This window comes from Podarcis melisellensis, assembly GCF_964234715.1.
Source record: "Podarcis melisellensis genome assembly, chromosome: 1".
NCBI classification, from domain to species: domain Eukaryota; kingdom Metazoa; phylum Chordata; class Lepidosauria; order Squamata; family Lacertidae; genus Podarcis; species Podarcis melisellensis.
In genome coordinates, this window is record NC_138528.1 from 107515572 (window position 1) to 107536093 (window position 20522).

General features: G+C 40.8%; 1 protein-coding gene across 8 annotated transcripts in view; it reads right to left on the reverse strand.

Moving 5' to 3' along the window:
* Nucleotides 1–325: 325 nt before the first annotated feature.
* The window catches only part of COBLL1 (cordon-bleu WH2 repeat protein like 1), an 88882-nt gene continuing 68685 nt past the window's right edge, over nt 326–20522 (reverse strand). For 6 of the 8 annotated variants that reach the window (XM_081923248.1, XM_081923250.1, XM_081923247.1 and 3 more), the window contains exons 5-15: nt 19907–19945; nt 18389–18486; nt 17352–17591; nt 12046–12196; nt 11615–11689; nt 10337–10495; nt 8889–9129; nt 7750–7835; nt 5657–7224; nt 5285–5464; nt 326–2276 (exon numbers count right to left, since the gene is read on the reverse strand). In XM_081923248.1, coding sequence (XP_081779374.1) covers nt 2187–2276; nt 5285–5464; nt 5657–7224; nt 7750–7835; nt 8889–9129; nt 10337–10495; nt 11615–11689; nt 12046–12196; nt 17352–17591; nt 18389–18486; nt 19907–19945 — 2927 coding nt within the window. In that variant the 3' untranslated portion in view covers nt 326–2186. The remainder of the gene's footprint in view (nt 2277–5284; nt 5465–5656; nt 7225–7749; nt 7836–8888; nt 9130–10336; nt 10496–11614; nt 11690–12045; nt 12197–17351; nt 17592–18388; nt 18487–19906; nt 19946–20522) is intronic. The other 2 variants (XM_081923249.1, XM_081923251.1) reach the window with 2 other exon arrangements.

Consider the following 20522-nt stretch of genomic DNA (forward strand, 5'->3'; position numbering starts at 1 on the left):
TTGTAGTCTCAAAACATCTGGAGGGCAGAGTTTGTCTATGCCTACGATATAGCATTGCTGCTGGTGCATTTGCATCAAATCAACCTTGTTGCCATCTCACCTACTGCCAGTAATGAACAATGAGTGATGTGGCCAATCAAAGGTCAGGTATGTAACAAAGTCATTCCTTTAGTTACCAACTGTGTATTGCATGCCTTCCTTCATTCTGGAAGTCCGGGGGGGGGGGGGAGCGTAGGAGCTTACTTGATATTTTTTTTTTGGGGGGGGGGTAACCAGAATGTTCTAAAACAGTAAGTCGTTCAACGTAATCATTTAAGAATAAAACTAAATACAATTACTTTTATTTAACAAAACCGTAATTATTTAGAAAATATCCCAGTATTTGCAGCATATATCTACAAATTCAGTTGCTTGATCAGAACTAGGATCACAAATAGATCTTGTCACACAAATGCAACATTAATTGGACAGGAAAAGATGAACAGAAAAAGAAGCGCCGCTGAGCATTTTGCTGTCTTGCACATAGCTACTCAACCTAACATGTCTATTTCAGTAGCAATTTTTAAATTTCACAACCGTAGAATTTATTAGACTCGTAAAACTACTTCGTTGACATTGTGTTGTTTAAAGTGTCATTAAAGAAGCTTTTATAATGCAGAAATCACCACCACCTCTTCTCCTACTTACAAAAAGAGGACTTTGGGCTTTATTTTGTTTTGCATCCCCTAGCTTTAATTTTTTGAACTTAAAAGAAATATTTTAAAAGTTACCTAAACGTGAAATAAGATACTGTTTTTTTTTTCTGAGAACAAGAATAAATTAAACTTGGTAGCTCTGGGCCAATGGCCTTGAGAATGCCTCAAGCTGTACCTGAGCCACAGTCCTCTTTTCCTTACCCATAAATTTGTATCAAGTGCCAAATAAGGTTCTGGAGTCCTCACTGCAGTTCAGAGCTGTATTAGCTCTCGAGAGAGCTCTGCATGTCAGCTAACAAAATTTCCCATATGCTTCATTCTGCAGATCCCAAACTCTGCGTCCCTGCCCGTGCCAGCAAACCCCCCTCCCTATTTTTGCTCAACCATCACACTTGCAGCACGCTGAGAGCATGGGGTATGCTAAAGGTAAGCACAGGACATTAAGAAAATAAACACTGATTCCTATTCATACCTACTACCTGTTACATTTTAGATTGCGCAAATCTGCCCTCAACGATTCAGCTCATAGAGCAAGGCCAGAGAACCTGTGGCCTTCCAGATGCAACGCCCACCATCCCTGACCACTGGTGATGCTGGTTGGGGCTGAGGGAGCTGGAATTGTACCACATCTGGCCTCAGTTTCCCTGCCCTGTCCTAGAGGTTGCTAAAAAGTACTCATGCCATGCTGCTCAGATTCTTCTATAGAGGCCTGGGATGCTGACCAAGTTACTGCTTTTGGAAAACAACTGCGATTTTATCAGCATTGTTACAGCAGTTAAGGCACTTTCTAGTGTGCATGAAAACACCGTATAACAATGCTAGTATTTATAAGAAAACTCACCTTCTATTTTATTTCTTCACTTTGGTACTGGAAAATATACAAAGGCCAATAATGCTAATCCTAAAAAGACATGATGCAGCCAAAGTTAAGCACTTTTAAACCCTACTGATTTGAATACAGAACTTAAGCAATCGATGGGATTCTGAAGCAGCATGACACTGGATGGATCTTGTCCTGCATTTTTAGCAGAAGGAAAGGAAGCTTGCGCAACTGCATTTCTAGAGAGTACAGCAATAAATTTCCAAGGCAACAGGTGTCAGAACTGTGCATGTAAATTCATGCATTTGTGAACAATATTATTAGGCAGTTAAGAGCTTCATACATTAGCATCATACAACATATTGCTAAACATCATTAATTAAGGTTAAAGTGGAAATCAACATTACCAGATCACAGCAGCAAAAGAACGAAACTTTTATGCCATGTTATGCTTTCTGAAGCAGCAGTTTCAGCTTTAAAAGGGCGAAAAAAATATTGCTATAAATTATATCTATTCTAATAACTCTTTCAGGACTTCCATGAAGTTTCTGTGCTTCACTTGACAATATATACCATCGCAACCTTGCATTTACACACAGTCCTCAGCAATATGCAATTAACCGTAGTTTTATGCAGTAGTGGATAAAGTGCAAAATATTTGGTACGAAGTCCTAGTGATTGTTGTATCTTCCTTCTACGGACACTGAGGAATTGAGACTGGATCTTCCGTTAATGGCAACTGTATTTGACGGAGGTGCAACCTGAGAGAGAAAATAAGGTAGTCAGGTAGATGGAAGACCTGATGCAAAATGGAAGTCACCCACCAGTTAATTTATAATTGCAACTGTTTTGAATGCTGTCGCTGAGAGTAGAGCTGCTGAAATAAATTGGGCCTATGCATCAGTCGATTAGAGTTCCTTAGGAAGGGCGGGATAAAATGCAGCTACATGAACAGATCTACTTACACCCTCCTCTCCAGAAAGGTCTAATGCATCTTATACTAATTTAAGTGTCAAAATGCTGGGAAACTCAATTCACCATCTGGGTACATCAACAGATGTTACTCTGCCTTAGGTCCAATTGCCATATTACTAGGGATCTTCGGGGCACATCAGAAATTTAAGAGAGGTGCATGGTTATTCCACAAAAATGCATGGCCTGCCTTTGTTGAGCTAGAGTGATAGCCACTGAAGAGCTTCACCCCTGTGGCTCAGTTTCACAAAGCCTATGTAATATTGGTTATGTTTGTGTGGTAAGAATTCATATGGTAACCAGCCTAGGAAAGAGACTCAGGCACTGAGCTTTCATATATACTGTACTTTTCTGCGTATAAGACTAGGCTTTCTTACTCTAAAATAATGTTTAAAATCTGGGGTCGTCTTATACATGGATATAAGCCCCCCCCCATTTTCTTAAATCGAAGACTCCCAAAATAGGCGTCTTATACATGGAAAAATACAGTATATATGCCTGTCAGTGTTTTTAGCCAATGAGTAAAGCCAGAGCTGTGATTGTTAAGTGAGTTGTTTGGACACCAAGCAATAGGAATTTATTACTTGTTTCTCTTTTAATTCTTGCTCCAGTCTGTGGTTTCATGTTCCCCACAAAGCTGATTACTTTAATGATGTCACCACACACTTGCCTCGCTCCTGTCTGCTAAAGCTCAACTGATTTTCAACATCACTAAGTAAAAGCTAGCTAGTTGAAACAGTCTGATCAAACATAGGGTTCAATATGCACTCAGCCGCATGAAAAATATATAAAACCCATGTTTCCAAACCACACAAGCGATTATTCATCTGGAGAACATTTATTTCTTGCCACATCACTAATTTTACTGTGCACTGTAGACTAGGGCTGGGTGGAAGGTTAATTTGGACCCGCTGACAGATCATTGGATGACTTGCAGTAGATTTGGCACTGGCAAGTTAGAATTTACTCAGATGTAAATTTTTGTCATTGCATATGACAGCCATCCCAGTGCATGTTTTGTGGGGTGGGGTGGGGCACAGGTAAACTGGGCACTGCCCATTGAGCCACCATTTTGCATCTGGCTTTGTTCTTCACCAAGCCACTGTTTTCCAATTGGCTCAAATTGGTTCTGGAACCTCCAGGTTCTAGTTTTTTTAAAACATAGTTCCAAGCAAGCCTGGAGTTTGCAGATGCCTGCTGAAGACAATACAATAAGCCTATGCATTCATTTGATTATTAAACTGAAAGTAATGCCTTAAGATGTGTGAGCCCAAGGGAAACTAACAGGGAGAGTTCAGTCATATGATGGAAATATTCTGGAGAGAGAGAAATAGTTTCAAACCCCAACCTCATTTGACCCATTTGGTTAGCAATTACTGCAAGCTTTATTCAGCAGGAATAAAACTGCAGCACAAAAGACCACAGAGTTTGGCTCTGTACCCTAACGAGTTATTAAAGCAAGTGGGGGGGGGCGCAAATGCTTGGCTGAATGCAGTGGCAATTTTTGCCTTGTTTCTTGAATGCTTGGCGGATGCTGAGAGCACCTGACAGACCTTTTACCCAATTTAATAGCACAAAGCATTAGCCGAACTTTGCCATTTAAATAGGAGTTAAATGTCCTTTCACTTGTTCTTCACACACAAGTGAATGCAGTAACTTTGGGTCTGCTGACTTAAGTGTTTAATTCTTTCCCCGTGCAATACGCCTTGTTTTAAAAGTTGAAGCAATGTTTTACAGACACTGTCTGACTTCATCTTCACAAGAGGCTTAAAAATAAATTTGATACCACACTTTTCTCACCCCAGCTTCACTTCTTCATACTGTAAGATAGTGAGTTAGCACAGTCATTATCATGCTACTTTGAAAGAAAGAAAAATGTTCTCATAAACAGAATATAACTGAGGGAAACTTAAAACTCCTGGGGAAAAAATGACTTATACTTGAGTATGTCAATACTGTCTGCATTCTTTGGTACTTGCTCTCCTTATGATGCTTCCTGGGAAGCGATTCATAAATTCATTAATTAAACAAATGTGGGATGGCACAGGAGGTGACAAGTGAGAGAGACAAAGTGGGATTAAATTTTGCATAGCACAGGAATAACAAAAGCAGAGAAGGAAGGATATACCTAACTATATATGCAGTTTGGGCTGGAGAGCTTTAAAAAGGCATCTCTCATGACCATATTCTAGTCATAGACAATTCATAATAGGATAATATCATTGACGGGGCACTGTCAGAATAATAAAAAAAGTTCATCTTCTTGCCACAAACCAAACAAAGCACTCTTTTTTTAAAAAAAAAAAAGACCCCAGGATATTCAATTTCCAGCTCTATATGGATGCCTTCTTTCCCCTAACTGATGAAATACCTTTCTGAAATCTGAGACAGGAAAGCAGAGCATTAGCAAGGAATTTTCAAATTCTGAAGACAGGTAGGAGAGGCAAGGTCCTTTTGACCTTGATCATTAAAGCTTCTTCCTAACAGCTGTTTCAATGGAGGATTTGGCAGAGGGAATCAGCCCATACACTTTATGCCAAATGTATGTTTAAGGGAAAAGCTGTATACACACTTTCCTTTACTCAAAGCCAGCAGGAACATTTTGCAACCAGTCCTTACATCTCCCCTATTGGCACTATTCAGAAATCACACTCGTGAGATTCATTCAACAAGATTAATGCCAGCACCGATTGCTATGGTGATTTTGAAAGTAAGCACTGTAAATCCATTGTTATTTATTTTAATGATGAGAAGAAAAAGGAAAGGGGAGAGGAGGGGGGAAACCCAACCACCTCACCCTTCTCAATTTGGCAGCAGCTTCTCCCGAGCGGATTGCAGCCAGCAAGCTCTGGTGGATCTGTTCCGGGTCAGGGCGCTGGAGAGCCGCAGCAATCCCTCTCTGACAGACGGCGGTTGTTGGGTGGCCAGATAAAGAGGGCACCTGCCTATTTTGCTCATCGGTTGCACAATTATTTTTCTGTTGGGAGAAGAACAAAGAAAACCATTGCCCCAAGTGAGCTCACGCTACCTTAGACAGCAACACGCAATGCAATGCACACTTTTAGTGAACGACAGAACAGTTCTATGTCATTTTGCAAAATGCCAAGATATATGCATGTAAGAAAGCACCGCGTGGAAGCTGAGGACAAATGTTATTGTTGGGTTTTACCTTGTCTGCAAAATTCTGTTGCAGCTGTCCAGTTGGGCTCTGTAGAGGAGAATGGTTCTTTATCTCCGTGTTGGGCACTGATGAGGAAAGGTCAAGGGACAATTGCTCTTTCAGTGGCCTGGGCGCACTGGATGCACATGTTTTGCTGAACGACTGCGACCTTCTAACTGCTGAAGACACAGCGAGAGCAAAAGGTGAGGGCCTGGAGCTGGAATACGGTTGCGGCAAAACGAAAGTCCTCAGGGTTTTCAGATTTAATGGAGGAGGCTGGGAGCAGGGGGAATTCAGAGGTTTGGGCATTGTTGCAGGAGGAGTGGTGACTTTGGTCTTTTCCTCGCTATGTCCGTTTTCAGTCTTTTCCTCTACTAATTGAGAAGGAACAGTAACTGTCCTAGGAAATGGAAAAGAAGTATGATCTGGCGAGGCCAACTTTTTTTCTGGCTCCATACTCTTAGCTTCGTTTTGCGTAGGGCTACTAATGGAATTGCTTCTTGCAATCGCAGATGTTACATAATGAGAAGAAGCCCTCTTTTGCATCTGTAAATAGAAGTTGCTTGGCTTTGCTGTAGGACTTAAGATCCTTGATTTTTCTTGCACCGGTGGGGGCGGACTTTTCTTTTCCGTGCCTAGCACAAATGGAGCTGCAACATGTTGCGGACCAGGTCTGTAATGCTCCCCTTCCATTTTCCTGCCTTCGGCATTAGGGAGAGGAACTGTGGCATTATCAGCACTGTATGTTTTATGCAGCGAATCGTTCCCTAGCAACGTAACTTCATGTCTAAAAACAGGTCCTGTTGGGCTCAGGCTTTTGGAGTTATTAAGCATTTCTGTTTGCATACCAAATTCCTGGGAATTCTCCTTGGGAGACATGTGCAAGTGGGTCGCTTCCCGATCCTCCGCCGTGTCGGACTCCCAATTCTTCACTATCTCCAGAGATTTTGGAGGCACTATTTTATAGGTGGTCATTCCAACTTTGGGTATGTAGTCTCTTGTAATCTCATTGGAAGGTTTAGGTTTAGGTTTAGAGTCTTGCCAGTGAGGTGGGTAACCTTTTGGAGGAGAACTAGCAGGGCTTTTGACGACTTTCTGTGGTAAAATGGGGCTATCCTTTTCAACTGTGTTATATTGGTTGTCGTTAGAATTTGCTCTGTCATGTGCCGATTGTTCCCTCTGTTGGTTGAACTCTGTCATAGTTCCTACGGTCTCATGTACCCTGCTGAGGAACCCTGAGGGTTGGTTCTCCTGAGCTGATTTGTGCAGGTGAGTTGAATCTTTGCGTGTGACCAGTTGGCAGCCTTGAGGACCAGTACTCTCCCTTACTTCAGTCTTCCCCAAATTACCGTCGGGTGGGGTTGCCTGAATTGCAACATCCTGAGTCTTTACTGTCTCCACAATGGACTGATCCCATTTTTTATCTTGCACCCCTAGACATGCTTGAGGGCTGCACTCCTGATTTACGGCTATGTCACTTTGATATGCTTGGCAGTTCAATGATTCAAGCTTGTTACTTTCTCTCACATCAATATTACTTTCTTCTGTTGGAGGAAGAAATTTTGCATCACTGCGACCTTCATATATATATATATATAAAGCAAACAAAAATTCGAAATTAGCATTAGGATCAAGTTGTTTGAATCATGAATCACTCTTTTTCATTCAAATTTGTATTAAAATGGAGCTAAACTTTTCCTGAGTACAGCTTTTTGGTACATAGCTTATGCAGTCTATAAGTATATGACAGACATGAGTGTTTTTTAAATATTAAAAATATACGTATGCTTCTGCAAGCAACTGCAAGGACCCATCAATTCCACTTAGAAAAAAATTGTGGAAGACTCCTTCACATTCGCCATTCACACAATGGGCTGCATCCAATGTAACACTACATGAATGTTCCTTCAGTGCAAGCATTTCTGCCTCCCCTGGCGTACCTCCGGGGGGAATTCCCACTGTGCAAGCAGAAATCTTTTGTGCTGATGGGACACTGTAGTCGGATACCGCCCAGTATGTTTGAATAGACACCAACAACATTGCCAGGATTCCGCTGCAACTGAAAATACATCTTGCACAAATAACAATATAAATTTACTCACCATTGCTTGCATTTGGCTGCAATGCTCCAAGTGGCTTAGCACTGCCAAGTGTAATATTTGCAATGAATACTTGACTATGTTGAGCTCTGCAAAACATCACACCATAACAATAGACAGACCGGCATCAGTAACGTATTGAGAAAAACCACTCATATTCTATTCAGGCATTCTTCTCTTCATGTGATTACATCCTGGCCCCATCCCATGCATTCCTGCCACTGCTTCTGTACCCCCACCAGGTGTTAAGGACTCCGGACAAACCATGAGCCGAAACCAAGGTATCCCATGGTTTACAGACTGTGGGTTGGTAGGGAAAGCTAAAACCATGAGGCAGGGTTTGGATGACGCAACAAGCTAAACCATGGCTTAACTCAACAAACCAAACCATGAAGGAACAAATTGGGTGCAACCTCTTTCCCTGGAGCCTACACATTTGCTTGCTTGGGCTAAGCCACGATTTGCCATAACATTAAATGTAAACAAGGGCACTGAGTTTCCAAGTCTCAGTATAAACTTTCATGGGCTTTCAGATGCATGATGTGTTAACCTAAGTTGGCAGGTACTGATGATACACATAAGTAGCAAAGAAAAAGTAGTGAGCTCAGAGGGAAATGAAACACACACACACTGTTATAATTTGAATCATGTAAAATAATTTTAGTGACCATTCACAAAGCACTATTGATGATAAACACAAACATTATGGCACTGGCAAAGTTAATTATCACATGTAGCAAGTTAAAAAACCCACTATCTTGATTGAGGCCATAAGTGTGATGGAAATGAACAAGTTCAAGTCTATCAGTTCAAGTTATGTAGTGGTGTCTTCTTTTGGAGTTATTTTGTTTGGCGCTAGAACAAGAGGGTGAACAACTTGTTTAATCTTAAGTAACTCAAAGAAGAAATACTGCTACGGAACTCTGCATAAACACTGGGTGCATTGCTTTGTACTTCAGAGCACCAATGCACCACTTTTCTCAACCCCTTCTCATAGATAAAAGTATTGATGTACAAAGATACCATTACAGTGGGCAGGGTACCCTTGCAATCACAAACGTAGGCTCAGCGATCAATTGCTCTCCTTCTAGGATATAAAGGGGGCTTACCACCATTTACAGAAAGAAGCCTGATGCACTCACTTGTCACGTGCAGTCTTATTTTCTGCTTCTTCTTCATTTGAGTCTTGCAGAATATCGTCACGCCCAGTGCTAGGATCTGAAGCCAATGAAGCAGGCTCGTTTTTCTGAACGCCCCGTGGAATTTCAGGAGTACTGAAGGAGATAGGGGCCTCTGGCGTAGTGAGAGGAGCCCCTGCAGTTTCTTCATGTATTTCTTCCTTCTCATCTATCTCCTCTAGACTATATTCAGAGCCTATGTCAGCTACGCTCCCAATGAAAGCATAAAGAGCAATAATAAGCCAAGATAAATATATCACATTACATTGTTAAAAATAAAAAAAAATACCACCCCAAAGGAAAATCAGAGTATGCTTACTAAGGAGTTTGGGGTGTGTTTGTCCCTGTGGCTCAAATAGTTTAAAATTCTGATAAATGTGAGTATAGATCAGCAGGGCAGGGTGGTAGGTTTTGCTCTTATGGAGTAAAAGCTTGTATGAGCAGAGAAAGACTGGCAACCACTTGAAAACATTCCTACCTTAATGTCTCCTCATTCAGAAGATAATGAACTCATAGAAAGGCGACTTATGCACCAGGAGTCAGTTCGTTGGCTTATCTAGCCCATTGATTTTCTACACTGACTGGCCGCAACTCTTCAGGGTTCAGGCAGAACTCTTTCCCAGCCTTACCTGGCAATGCTAGCGATGGTCCCTTCCGTGGGCCAAACATTACCTCTACCAGTAAACTACAGTGCCTCTCAACACGTTAACAGTCCTCTTTGTATTATTTTTTCATTTAATATTTCAGATTTATTTAGATTCCGGGGGGTAGGGGCTGCTTGCATGAATCTCTTACAGCAAAGCAACAACAAATCACGAGGCACTTTAAAGTCTAACAAAACTTATTATGGCATAGGCTTCATAGCCTATGAAAACTGCCTAACAGCCTGATCATAATTTTGGGGAGAAATCCGCTTCCTCTGAACCCCCTTAATAAACCAACAAGCTGAGCATAAAGGTGATCTGCTATGTTTTAAACATGGTAGTTGGAAAACAGGGCAATTTAAAGTCATCAGTGAGAGAAGAGTTAAATGGAATTGTACCATGGGGGCCCATTGTTGTGGCCACCTACCCATGACACTTGAAATGAAACTGAATGGAAAACCCTGGTGGAGCTGCAGTCTCTGAGAGCGCCACCCACAGGTTCCTCATCTGCTGCTCTAGAACCGGCTCCTCCAACTGGTGTCCTCCAACTGGTGTCCTCCAACTGGTGTCATATTACAACTCCCGCCATCCCTGACCGTTGAGGTTGCTGGGGGAATTGGAATCCAAAACATCTGGAATGCACCAGGTTCCCTGAAGGCTGCCCCAGAAAAGATACCCAATTGCTTTCCCGACTGCATTACCACGATAACTTTTGCGCAAGTAATCTAAATAAACCACTCCTAAAGGCAAAACATGACAACCACCTACATTTAAGAGACACTTCAGATTCATCGGGATTATCGGCATTAGCCAGATTAGTTTCATCTGGGACTTGCAGCGCATTGTTTTGGTCATGATTGGTTGGCTCCAAGGTGCACGAGGCATTTGTTGTTGACACTGTGGTCCCAGTTAGATCAATTACATTGCCTAAGAAGCAGGTTAGGAAACAATACAATAAATTAGCTCGCATTAATCTGATCACTAAACACAAGAAAATATGAGGATGGGAAAGTAAATGCAGCAGAGGTGCAGCCCTAGCAAGTTAGTTACATTAAAGGAGCTTGCGTTACACTGTGTTAATAGGGCTGAAGCATTTAGTCGATTAATCAAATTGAAACAAGTTGATTGATTACAGATGTAATCAAGGTGGTTTTTTTAAATAATAATAAAAAACCCACACAATTTGCTTTTAATATAAAAGAAACTAGAGGAAGTCAGCATCTTGAAAGAGGCAAAACCTTCATCCCTTTCACATGGACAGCAATGCCTTTTCCAAAATCGTGCCTGCTGCAAGAGGTGAATGAATCATCTAAACACAAATAATACCCTTTTACTTCAATTTTTAATTTTTTTTTCATAGATTCACGTTTAATTTTTTAATCGACTACTGTTTATTTAATTGCATGACAGCCCTACAGGTATTAGATTGTATGCATGTTTGAACTTGAGTTGTGACTATATTTTGATCTTACTGCTCAGAATTACCACCAGCATGGTGACTGGGAAATAAGCCTTCTTCCCTACTGCAGAGTGAAATGACAGTATTAAGTAGTTGTGTTTTAAAAAAACCCCACTCAAACTGGATGCACTGCAGACAATAGAGACTCAGTTAAGAATGGTAAAGAAAAAGCAATTTGTATGCGTTGTGTGTGCCACATACAATATTGGGCCACCAGATGACGACGTGGCGTCCCGTTTTTCTCTACATGTTTTCCCTGTTCAAATTAACAACGCTTTAAACTCAAGTTCAAACATGCAAACATGTTTAGATCCAGCCCAAATGTAGCTGTAGGGGGAGCTACAAGCAAAGCTGTTCTAAGTTACGTCTGTTAATGTTTGCAAAGAAATGATCCTTCAACAAGCTGCTGAAGCAAAAACCATTATTAGCTGTTTTTCTTAACCCCCTTGGGGTCTCTTAAAAATCGTATATGTGGCAAGTGACTCTCAGCAGGAGCAATGGCGATGGGAATGGGAATGGAATTCTGTGGCCATGCTAGTGGCTAGACCTATGCCTGTCTTTCACTAAATGCCACATGGAAAAATTACCTGTTGGAGATGGTGCTTCTGAGTAACTTCCTTTGATGGTGCCTTCTGCATGAATCGATTCTGCAGACTCCGATCCTGAAATGTTAATGCAGTTTAGAATACTAGAGGAAACATTTCCTATTCTAACGTACTTTAAATACAAACCTATATACATAGACATGGTCTAAAATTTATAGAGTGGGGGAAATAGCCTGAATACATTTTGTCAAAGATGAACAGGCATGAAAAACTGTCAGTTTTCTATTTCTCTTGTGGGACATTCCTACTTTTCTTTCCTGAACATGTTATATGATGAGTCTCCTCTGACTCTCTCTCTCGTGTGTGTGTTTAACCTAGACGCCATTACTCCCCAACAGAGCAAAACCGCCTCAAGATTAAGCTGTGAATTCAGAAATAATATAACCTAACCTAATTTGTGTTGTAAAGATTACCTGTCTCAATGCTGTTGTCACTTTGGCCTTGCAATTTTCTGGGAGGTGGTGTTGGGGCTTTGCGCTTTGCTCGCCTCAGAGAAGAATTGACGGAAGATGTGCCACTGAGCTGAAGAGAGCCTGTCCTCACTATTCCTATTCCCGAAAGTCCCTGGGGAATTGGGGGAGGGTAGGAAAAACAAACAAACAAACAAACAAACATCAACAATGCAGCAAAAAGATTAGTAATTTGCAGAAGCAAAAATGTGAATGTAATGAACAATTCAGCAGCCCCATAACAGGCACTTAACATTTCTCATAAGTGAATCAGAAATCCAGTTCAGACATAATGCTAAAAATTGGTGGCTGAACGATGGTTTAGCACAGCCTTCCCTAGCCAGTGGTCAGGGATTATGGCAAAAGCAGTCTAATATACCACGTGGCACTCTATTGGGAAAAGCAGCCTTATCATTATGAGAGTGAGATGTGGTGAGCCTTCAGGCAGATTTTTTATGTTTGATGTTTTATTGTGTTCTTAATATCCGGTTGGAAGCCGCCCAGAGTGGCTGGGGAGGCCCGGCCAGTTGGGCAGGGTATAAGTAATAAATTATTATTATATTATTATTATTATTATTAAATTGCTCCTTTAAAAAAATATGTTCTTTTCGTGACTTTTAACTGGAGAGCTAACTTAGGAAGCAGAAAAAGAAAATGCTACAAAACCAGTAATCTCCTGTTGCAATACCAATGAGAGTTAGCAATTTCCAGTGTGATGCAGCAAGTGTCCTTATGAACCAAACATTCAGTTATCAGAGACTTAACTTCTCGCAAACAACTTCTGCATGGACAGAATTCTCCATCACCGCCCACCATCCAAAAAATAATAATAAAGTCCCCGCATATAGAAACTCATGTCAGTGAGAAGTGTAGTTTTTCCTTTCTCTCTGAATTCCCTCTATGTGAGATAGGTGGATGGATGGATAGATGAGCATTTAAACATGTAAACTCTCTCCCCCCTTTTTCCCAATGTGAAGAAGAACAGTTCAGGCACGGTTACCCCCTCATTTGCTCTTTGTGAGAGTTGCACCCATTTGTTACTTGGAAACAAGCACCAAGGCTTGCACTAAGATTCTTTGTGGCTCCGAAATTTAGAACAAACACTCAAAATGTCAGCAAACCTGGATGTTACAAAGCAACTTTTATTTATTTTTATTTTCTGCTTCTGCCCAGTCTAGTAAGTTGGAGAAACTAAGAAGGTAACCGAAGTCTTATATTTTCCATTTAAAAATAGTTAAGACTGCAATAAATGACACAGTAGAGTCAGTGTTTGTTTTTGGCTGGTTTTTTCCCCCTTGCTGTTGTCTGATATTACCGTTCTGGCATGGATAAACAGCCGCACTTTTATCAGAATTGAGCAAATTGTTCAGTTTGGACAAGGACGCTTCAGTAATCTACTATAAAGGCAACGCAGCAAGAGATGTTTTGTTCGCTTTCTCCTAACAACAGATTGTTAGTGCGCTGTCAAAACTTTGTGAAAAGGCTTCATTCCAAACAAGAGGGATGTAGGCAGGGCTATTGCCAGACTTCAGGAAGCCCTCAGCAAAATCCAGTCAACGGGCTCCCCATAAACCAATTCCCCCACCAGCCACTGGATTCCCCTGGATCCCTATAGTGCTACAATCCTCCTCTTTCCTCTTGATCACCCTTGTCCCAAAGAATAGCCAGCCACTCCAGTCTAAGTTGGTAAGGAAAATGCCTCTGCCACCACAATGGTTTGTTGCAACAACTAGAGATACTTCTTTATACTAGCTTTTTAAAAAAAAAAAAAAAAAACCTACATTCAAAAGGCCTTTCTAGCTGTCACAGCAGCATGGACATTTTCCAAATCATGATTCCTAGAATGCCTTCCTCAAAACCCACCTGAGGCAGCAGGTAGAGGAAGAAGAGGTGGCCAACTAAGGATGTGCACAACAAACCAAGAAATTACTGTGGGATCCTTTCTTTCTCAGGGCAAGCCTGCTTCCCCCATCCTCTGACAGATACACTCAGAAATGATTGTGCTGTCGATTTTGCCCCCCACCCATACTTCATCATCTGTTCTTACATGTTCCAAGACGGGCAGAACACCTCAGGGCCACTGGACGAACGTGGCCTCCCCAACCTCTCTATCTGACCCTCAGGCCTCACCCCTTCCCAGGTTACAGCCTTTCCAATCCTGCTCCTGAATTCCTCCTGTCTGCCTGGAATTTGTGTTACAACTCTTTCTTGCCTAGAGGTGTGGGTTGGCGTTTAAAAGCTTCTGGCTTGTGTGTAGCTGGAATATTGTTCAAAGGTAGAAGTTATTCAGTTACAGTGGTACCTCTGGTTACGTACTTAATTCGTTCCGGAGGTCCATTCTTAACCTGAAACTGTTCTTAACCTGAAGCACCACTTTAGCTAATGGGGCCTCCTGCTGTTGCCGCGCCGCCGCTGCGCGATTTCTGTTCTCATCCTGAAGCAAAGTTCTTAACCCAAGGTACTATTTCTGGATTAGCGGAGTCTGTAACCTGAAGTGTATGTAACCCAAGGTACCACTGTACTTCACCAACTTTGCCTCTGGCTCTGACCATTACAGGCATTTGCTGCCCCCCCTCCCGCCAGAAGGTGGTCCACTAAGGATTGTGGCTCCTAGTCCCCCCCCCCAAAAAGGTTCCCCATCTGTGCCCTAAAATAACATTATTGATAGCAGATTAGAAAAAAGAAAAGAAAGGCTAGCAGGAAGTTTAAAAACCACAGCACAAGAAACACAAAACAGTAATGCTGCAATGAGATTTATGGGGAAACCTTTTAAGAAGCAGCAGGAGGTTATTGGCCTGGGTCCTAACTTGCACTCATGGAGTGAGACTTTCCATGCTTCTGTTGTCTAATACAGTTGTATCTAGGAAGTTGAACGTCTTGCAAGTCGAACGTTTTGGCTCCCGAACGCTGCAAACCCGGAAGTGAGTGTTCTGGTTTGTGAACGTTCTTTGGAACTCGAATGTCCGTCACAGCTTCCGATTGGCTGCAGGAGCTTCCTGCAGCTAATTGGAAGCCGCACCTTGGTTCCTGGATGTTCTGGAAGTCAAACAGACTTCTGGAATGGATTCCATTCGACTTCTGAGGTACCACTGTAATTGTTTCAGGTATGCTATCTTCCAAGATGATGCCTCCCAAAATACTAAAACCAAAATTGCATGTAACACTGAAGAGAAACAAACCATGCATGTTGGTTCATGTGCAATGCTAAGCCAGCCATTCTATGGTTTGTTTTCCTGGTCTACAAAGTAGGGAGAAAAATGGAAACTGCTCTAGCATGACTAATCTCAATAGGCTTCTATGCCCTGAATTTTTACTTTCATTGCTGTTGCTGCTATGTGTGGTTTTTTTTTTTACTTGGGCCCAAATTTGCCAAACTTCAGACATTTACACACTGAAAAGAAGAGGGAGGAAAGACCCCGTCTTCTTATTTTATATTTGGAGCACATTATATTTGGACCAGTAACTTTTCTCAGAATGAGGATCTTCTCACCAAGACGCAAAATCCCAAACCTCTGTTGAACAGCACACTCTGGTGGCTACTACTTAACAGAAAATAAATTCCTGTGTTATTCTTGATTTGAGTAAAAACAATATTAACTGAAGGGCCTTGCATCCAATTCATCTCTTGGGCCTGTTCTGTTCTTCATCTTCCTAGCATGCTCATAGGCTAATGTATTAGAAACGATGGCTTTCATTCTCAATTCAAAGTCATGTCTGAAACACAAATATGCAGTGCTCCAATTTACACTGCCACATTTAGCTTTGAACTTTAATTGGAATTCACAACTGACAATCTGTGCTTTACCAAGATATTACCCACTGCATTAATTTTCCCCAAAACTGTGCTAGAATAAGTTCAGCACATATTGGGATTTATAGATAGATTTGACCTGGCAGCCTGCTTCATAACTTCATTAAAATGCATTATTACACAAGCAGGCAATTTTATTAAGATAAAAACATGAGTTTTGAACATCCATGTTCTTTCAGTAAGGAAAATTTAAATTTCCTTAAGGCTTTAACTTGTTCATCATAACACAAAGATTTGAACTGTTAAGGAAACCTTTTCTCAGTAACAGATTTAACTGCCTTTTTAAAATAAAGGGCTAAGAAAGGCAATTTGGTAGTGACATAAAATGTCAAACCCTTCTCCAGTTACTGAATATGTTAATGCGAATCATAATTTCCCCATATTTAATGCAAGTTTAAAGACTATCAGTTCAGTAGAGAACGGAGGGTTCCAATTCCAATTTGTTATTAACATGTTTTAAAAGAAGCTTTTTTTCCCCCAAAAAGTTTTTTTTAATAGAACGAGTGGCTGCACTTAAAAGCACTGATACTTAAACTTGCTTCAAATTATCTCAACAGCAGGATTTAGTATTATTGAACAATGTCGGACTTCCACCAAAAGATTAATTTTAATTTCCAAAAACTCAACTTTTAAAAGGACCCCTTTGAAAATAACTGACTAGCCTTTTCACTTAATGTAACATGCCCCTCCCTAAGCATAGTGTAGACATACATCCCACCTATTTCAATTCAACCTATTTCAAAGCATGGCTGAGTTAGATTTAATTTACACTTTCCCAGTGCAGCAACTGCTTTCCCAAGTGATCTCTTGTCATACTGGCAAAGTGCTCAGCTGGTGGGTAAAGGTAAAAGGTAAAGGACCCCTGGACGGTTAAGCCCAATCAAAGGCAACTATGGGGTGCGGCGCTTATTTCGTTTTCAGGCTGAGGGAGCTGGTGTTTGTCCACAGACAACTTTCCAGTTCATGTGGCCAGCATGACTAAACTGCTTCTGGTGCAATGGAACACCATGACGGAAGCCAGAGTGCACGGAAATGCCATCTACCCTCTTGCTGCAGCGGTACCTATTTATCTACTTGCACTGGTGTGCTTTTGAACTGCTAGGTTGGCAGGAGCTGGGACAAAACAACGGGAGCTCACTCTGTCACAGGTATTCAAACCACCAACCTTCTGATCGGCAAGCCCAAGAGGCTGTGGTTTAGACCACAGCGCCACCTACATCCCTCTTTTTACATGTGATGTGGCATGGAATGTGACCACAAAAGAAACTGGTTTCAAGGCCACGGCAATTCTAGAGACGGCCTATAAATTAGGCTCAAAATTGTGGTCCGCTACAATTTATTCAGAATGTATAAAGCAATAAATGTTCTTGCTTATCTGTTCCGTAGCTAAACAGAAGTTGCTCTGATATTATTCTCACAGCGGAAATTTAAAGGAAGGACGAGACTTTTGACAACCAACCTTATCAGTTTCATCCACACTGCTGGATTTCACCACGCATGTCATGGGTCTGCCCTGGGTTTGTGCAAGATCCTGGGGCACACTCTGGGAAGCAGGCATTGGAGGCAAGGGCGCTCGTCGCTTCTTCGGCATTTCAGAGGGAAGGGTATTTGAGTCATACTGCTTGGAGATTGTATTAGCTCTCATGCCAAAGGTTGGTCTTGGCTTATTCATTAATGGAGTTGCAGGAGCGCTGGCAGTCTTTTGAGAAGGGGAAAAGAGGTCAACAATTAAAAAATAATCTGAATAGATTTTAGCCAATGTACTTCTCTAAACCAGGGGTTCTCAACCTTCATTATAGGACTTAATTCAAATTTACCATTACCAGAACAGAAGTTATTTCTCCGACAGAAGATCCTAGGGTTACTACAGTAATCGGAGTACAGGTACCATTTGAATGAGGGTGGGTGGGTGGGTGGGTGTGGGTGTGGGTTGTTGCCACTCAGTCATCAGCCAGCCTTGAGAATACAGTTTTCTTTATACAGTTTTCTTTATTCAGGGAGAACGTTAAGCCTCCACAACTGTAACCTACAAGTATCTAAGGATGAAACAGATCGAAGTGAGAATAGGGCCTTTAGGCCATGCAGGACGACATTATCTTTAGGCTGAAATGCTAAAAACACTTACTCAGTACTAAATGCCATTTAAAACAATGGCACTTATTTCTGAGTAGGCATGTGTATGATTGCACTGTTCAATCTTCTAAGGAAATACTTCCTGGAACAAAAAAAAAAACCTCATGAAATATATTGAGTGAAATACGATCAATCCGCAAAAAAGAGGGCACACAGTTTCATGGCAGAAACTGAAAAAAATGTCATGGGGCAGCTAGTTTAACAACACATTTTTATTGCCAGTCCAGATAACTTCGAGAAGGCAGAAAAGATGTTGGAGTCTGCTTTCTCCTAGCAACTGTCTGGATCAAGAGTGAACTGTAGAGGATCCAATTGTAGGGAATTTCTATCATACATTAATATTTGTAACTTATGTTGTCTTACCTGTTCTCGTTTCTTCTTGCTTCTCTGAAAAAAGCTGAAGAATCCTTTATTTTCTTTTTCCTTCAAAATATCTGAATTTTGCGAGTTTTGGCAAGAGTCTAAAAATAAAATACATTACTTGATGCCATCATTTACAGACTGTACTGTTTCTTTCCTTTCCTGCATCTCTATTTCTATTACAAAATATTTCTTTCAAAAAGAACATAATTTATAGAATACCATGTTCTCTCCTTTACATGATTCCCTTCCAGTGATCATAACTATTGGAAAACATTTCATTATGCAAGGTAAAAAACATAAATGCTGCAAAGCACATTTAGTCTGATTTTAGTAGGATTTTTTTTTCTTTTTAAAAAGAAAAGTCACTTTATCTATACCAAAAGTAAGATGTAATCTACATATCTTTCCCAAGCAATTAAAAAGACAAAAGTAATAATGCAAAACCCCACGACCTTGACTGAAAATAAAACAATTTTTAAAATTGTTTTTTGTTTGCAATATTGTTTAGTTTGGAGTTTGCTCTTCTTTTTTAAAAAAAGTTGCAAGTCACTTCATGTGCCTGTGAGCAGCAAAGCAACCCATAAATATTTTAATAAACAAGGTAATAAACAAGTAATCTAGTTGAGGAAAATTCCTTTTCCATCCAAATACAGTGGTACCTCGGGTTACATACGCTTCAGGTTATAGACTCTGCTAACCCAGAAATAGTACCTTGGGTTAAGAACTTTGCTTCAGGATGAGAACAGAAATCGCACAGCAGTGGCATGGCAGCAGCGAGAGGCCCCATTAGCTAAAGTGCTGCTTTAGGTTAAGAACAGTTTCAGGTTAAGAACAGACCTCCGAAACGAATTAAGTACGTAACTAGAGGTACCACTGTATGGTAGTGGATAAGCTTTTAAGTGTTTCCAAATGTTTGTCACATGCATCTTTAGAGGTTTTGCAGATAAGCCCAAGTGAATGTAATATAGATAAATTCCCCCTAATTGAAGCAAATGGTTCAAGAAATACTATATAATGTTAACCTGCATAAGACAAGCCATGCTGTAATTCAAAGATGGCAAACCCACAGGCCAAATCCAGCCCATCTCAATCAAACTAGACTCCTTTCCTGGCCTCCAGAAAAATTTGGGTGCATCCTCTTCCTCTGTAGCCATTGCTAAGTGGTCTTACTGGTCAGAAAATAGGAAAGAGTGCAATTTTCTGTTTCTTGAGAATGAAGACCTTTGCAATGCTGCCATTCACGACAAAAGAAATAACCCATTTTAATTCCCGTTTGTTTGTTTTTTGTTTTTTTTTAAAATAACTCCTCTGGTGCTGTTCAGTGAGTATTCATGGGCTATTCAAACTTAGGAGAACTTGCATGCCATACCAAAATCTGTGTTGTTTACTCTTCTAACAATAATTCAGACAAATCCCATTCATATTAGAAGATACTTGTTTGTCCTAATACTTGTTTAACTGGGAATGGCTGTGTTTAAGAATATTACATCTTTCACTCTGAGGTAGGTACAAACTCACCCTGTAAAGATGAAAAGCTGAATTCAGCAGTCGGTGTGACTAGAGAGATGGAGAGGGGAGGAAGATGAAAACTTAATTATAGTGACAATGCTTCCCAAATAACTCCTTCATCACAGTCTCAAGCAAAGGAACCAAAGGCAAGTTCTCAAAATGCAGAAGTGTGTGAAGTGATCCCTTCTATCAAATTTCACCCGGAAAGAAAGAAAACATTGTAATTTAAGCAAGGATGGCCAACTGGGCAGAGAAGGCACCTGGTCTCTCTGTCCCCGGAGGCACCTCTAAATTTGGAAGTTTCTAATTTGGAAGTATTAAAAACAAATGAAATTCACCAGATCTATCCATCTAAAAATAGTGGTATCCATTGGCATACGACCAAACCAAACTGTCAGACCCAAATGCTTCATAGGAAATAAATCATGAAATGAAGGGCTGATTAGATGTAAACTTTTTAAGAATAAAAGCTAGAATTCTAAGTACAAAAGCAAGGAACATGCAGGTGATATTAACCACCACTTCAGACGCTGGCATACTGTATTTGTAAATTTAATATTTACTTTTTACTGTATAAATTGCCCCTCCTAAAAATTTCTACCATGCACAAATCTCTTGCTTTTGA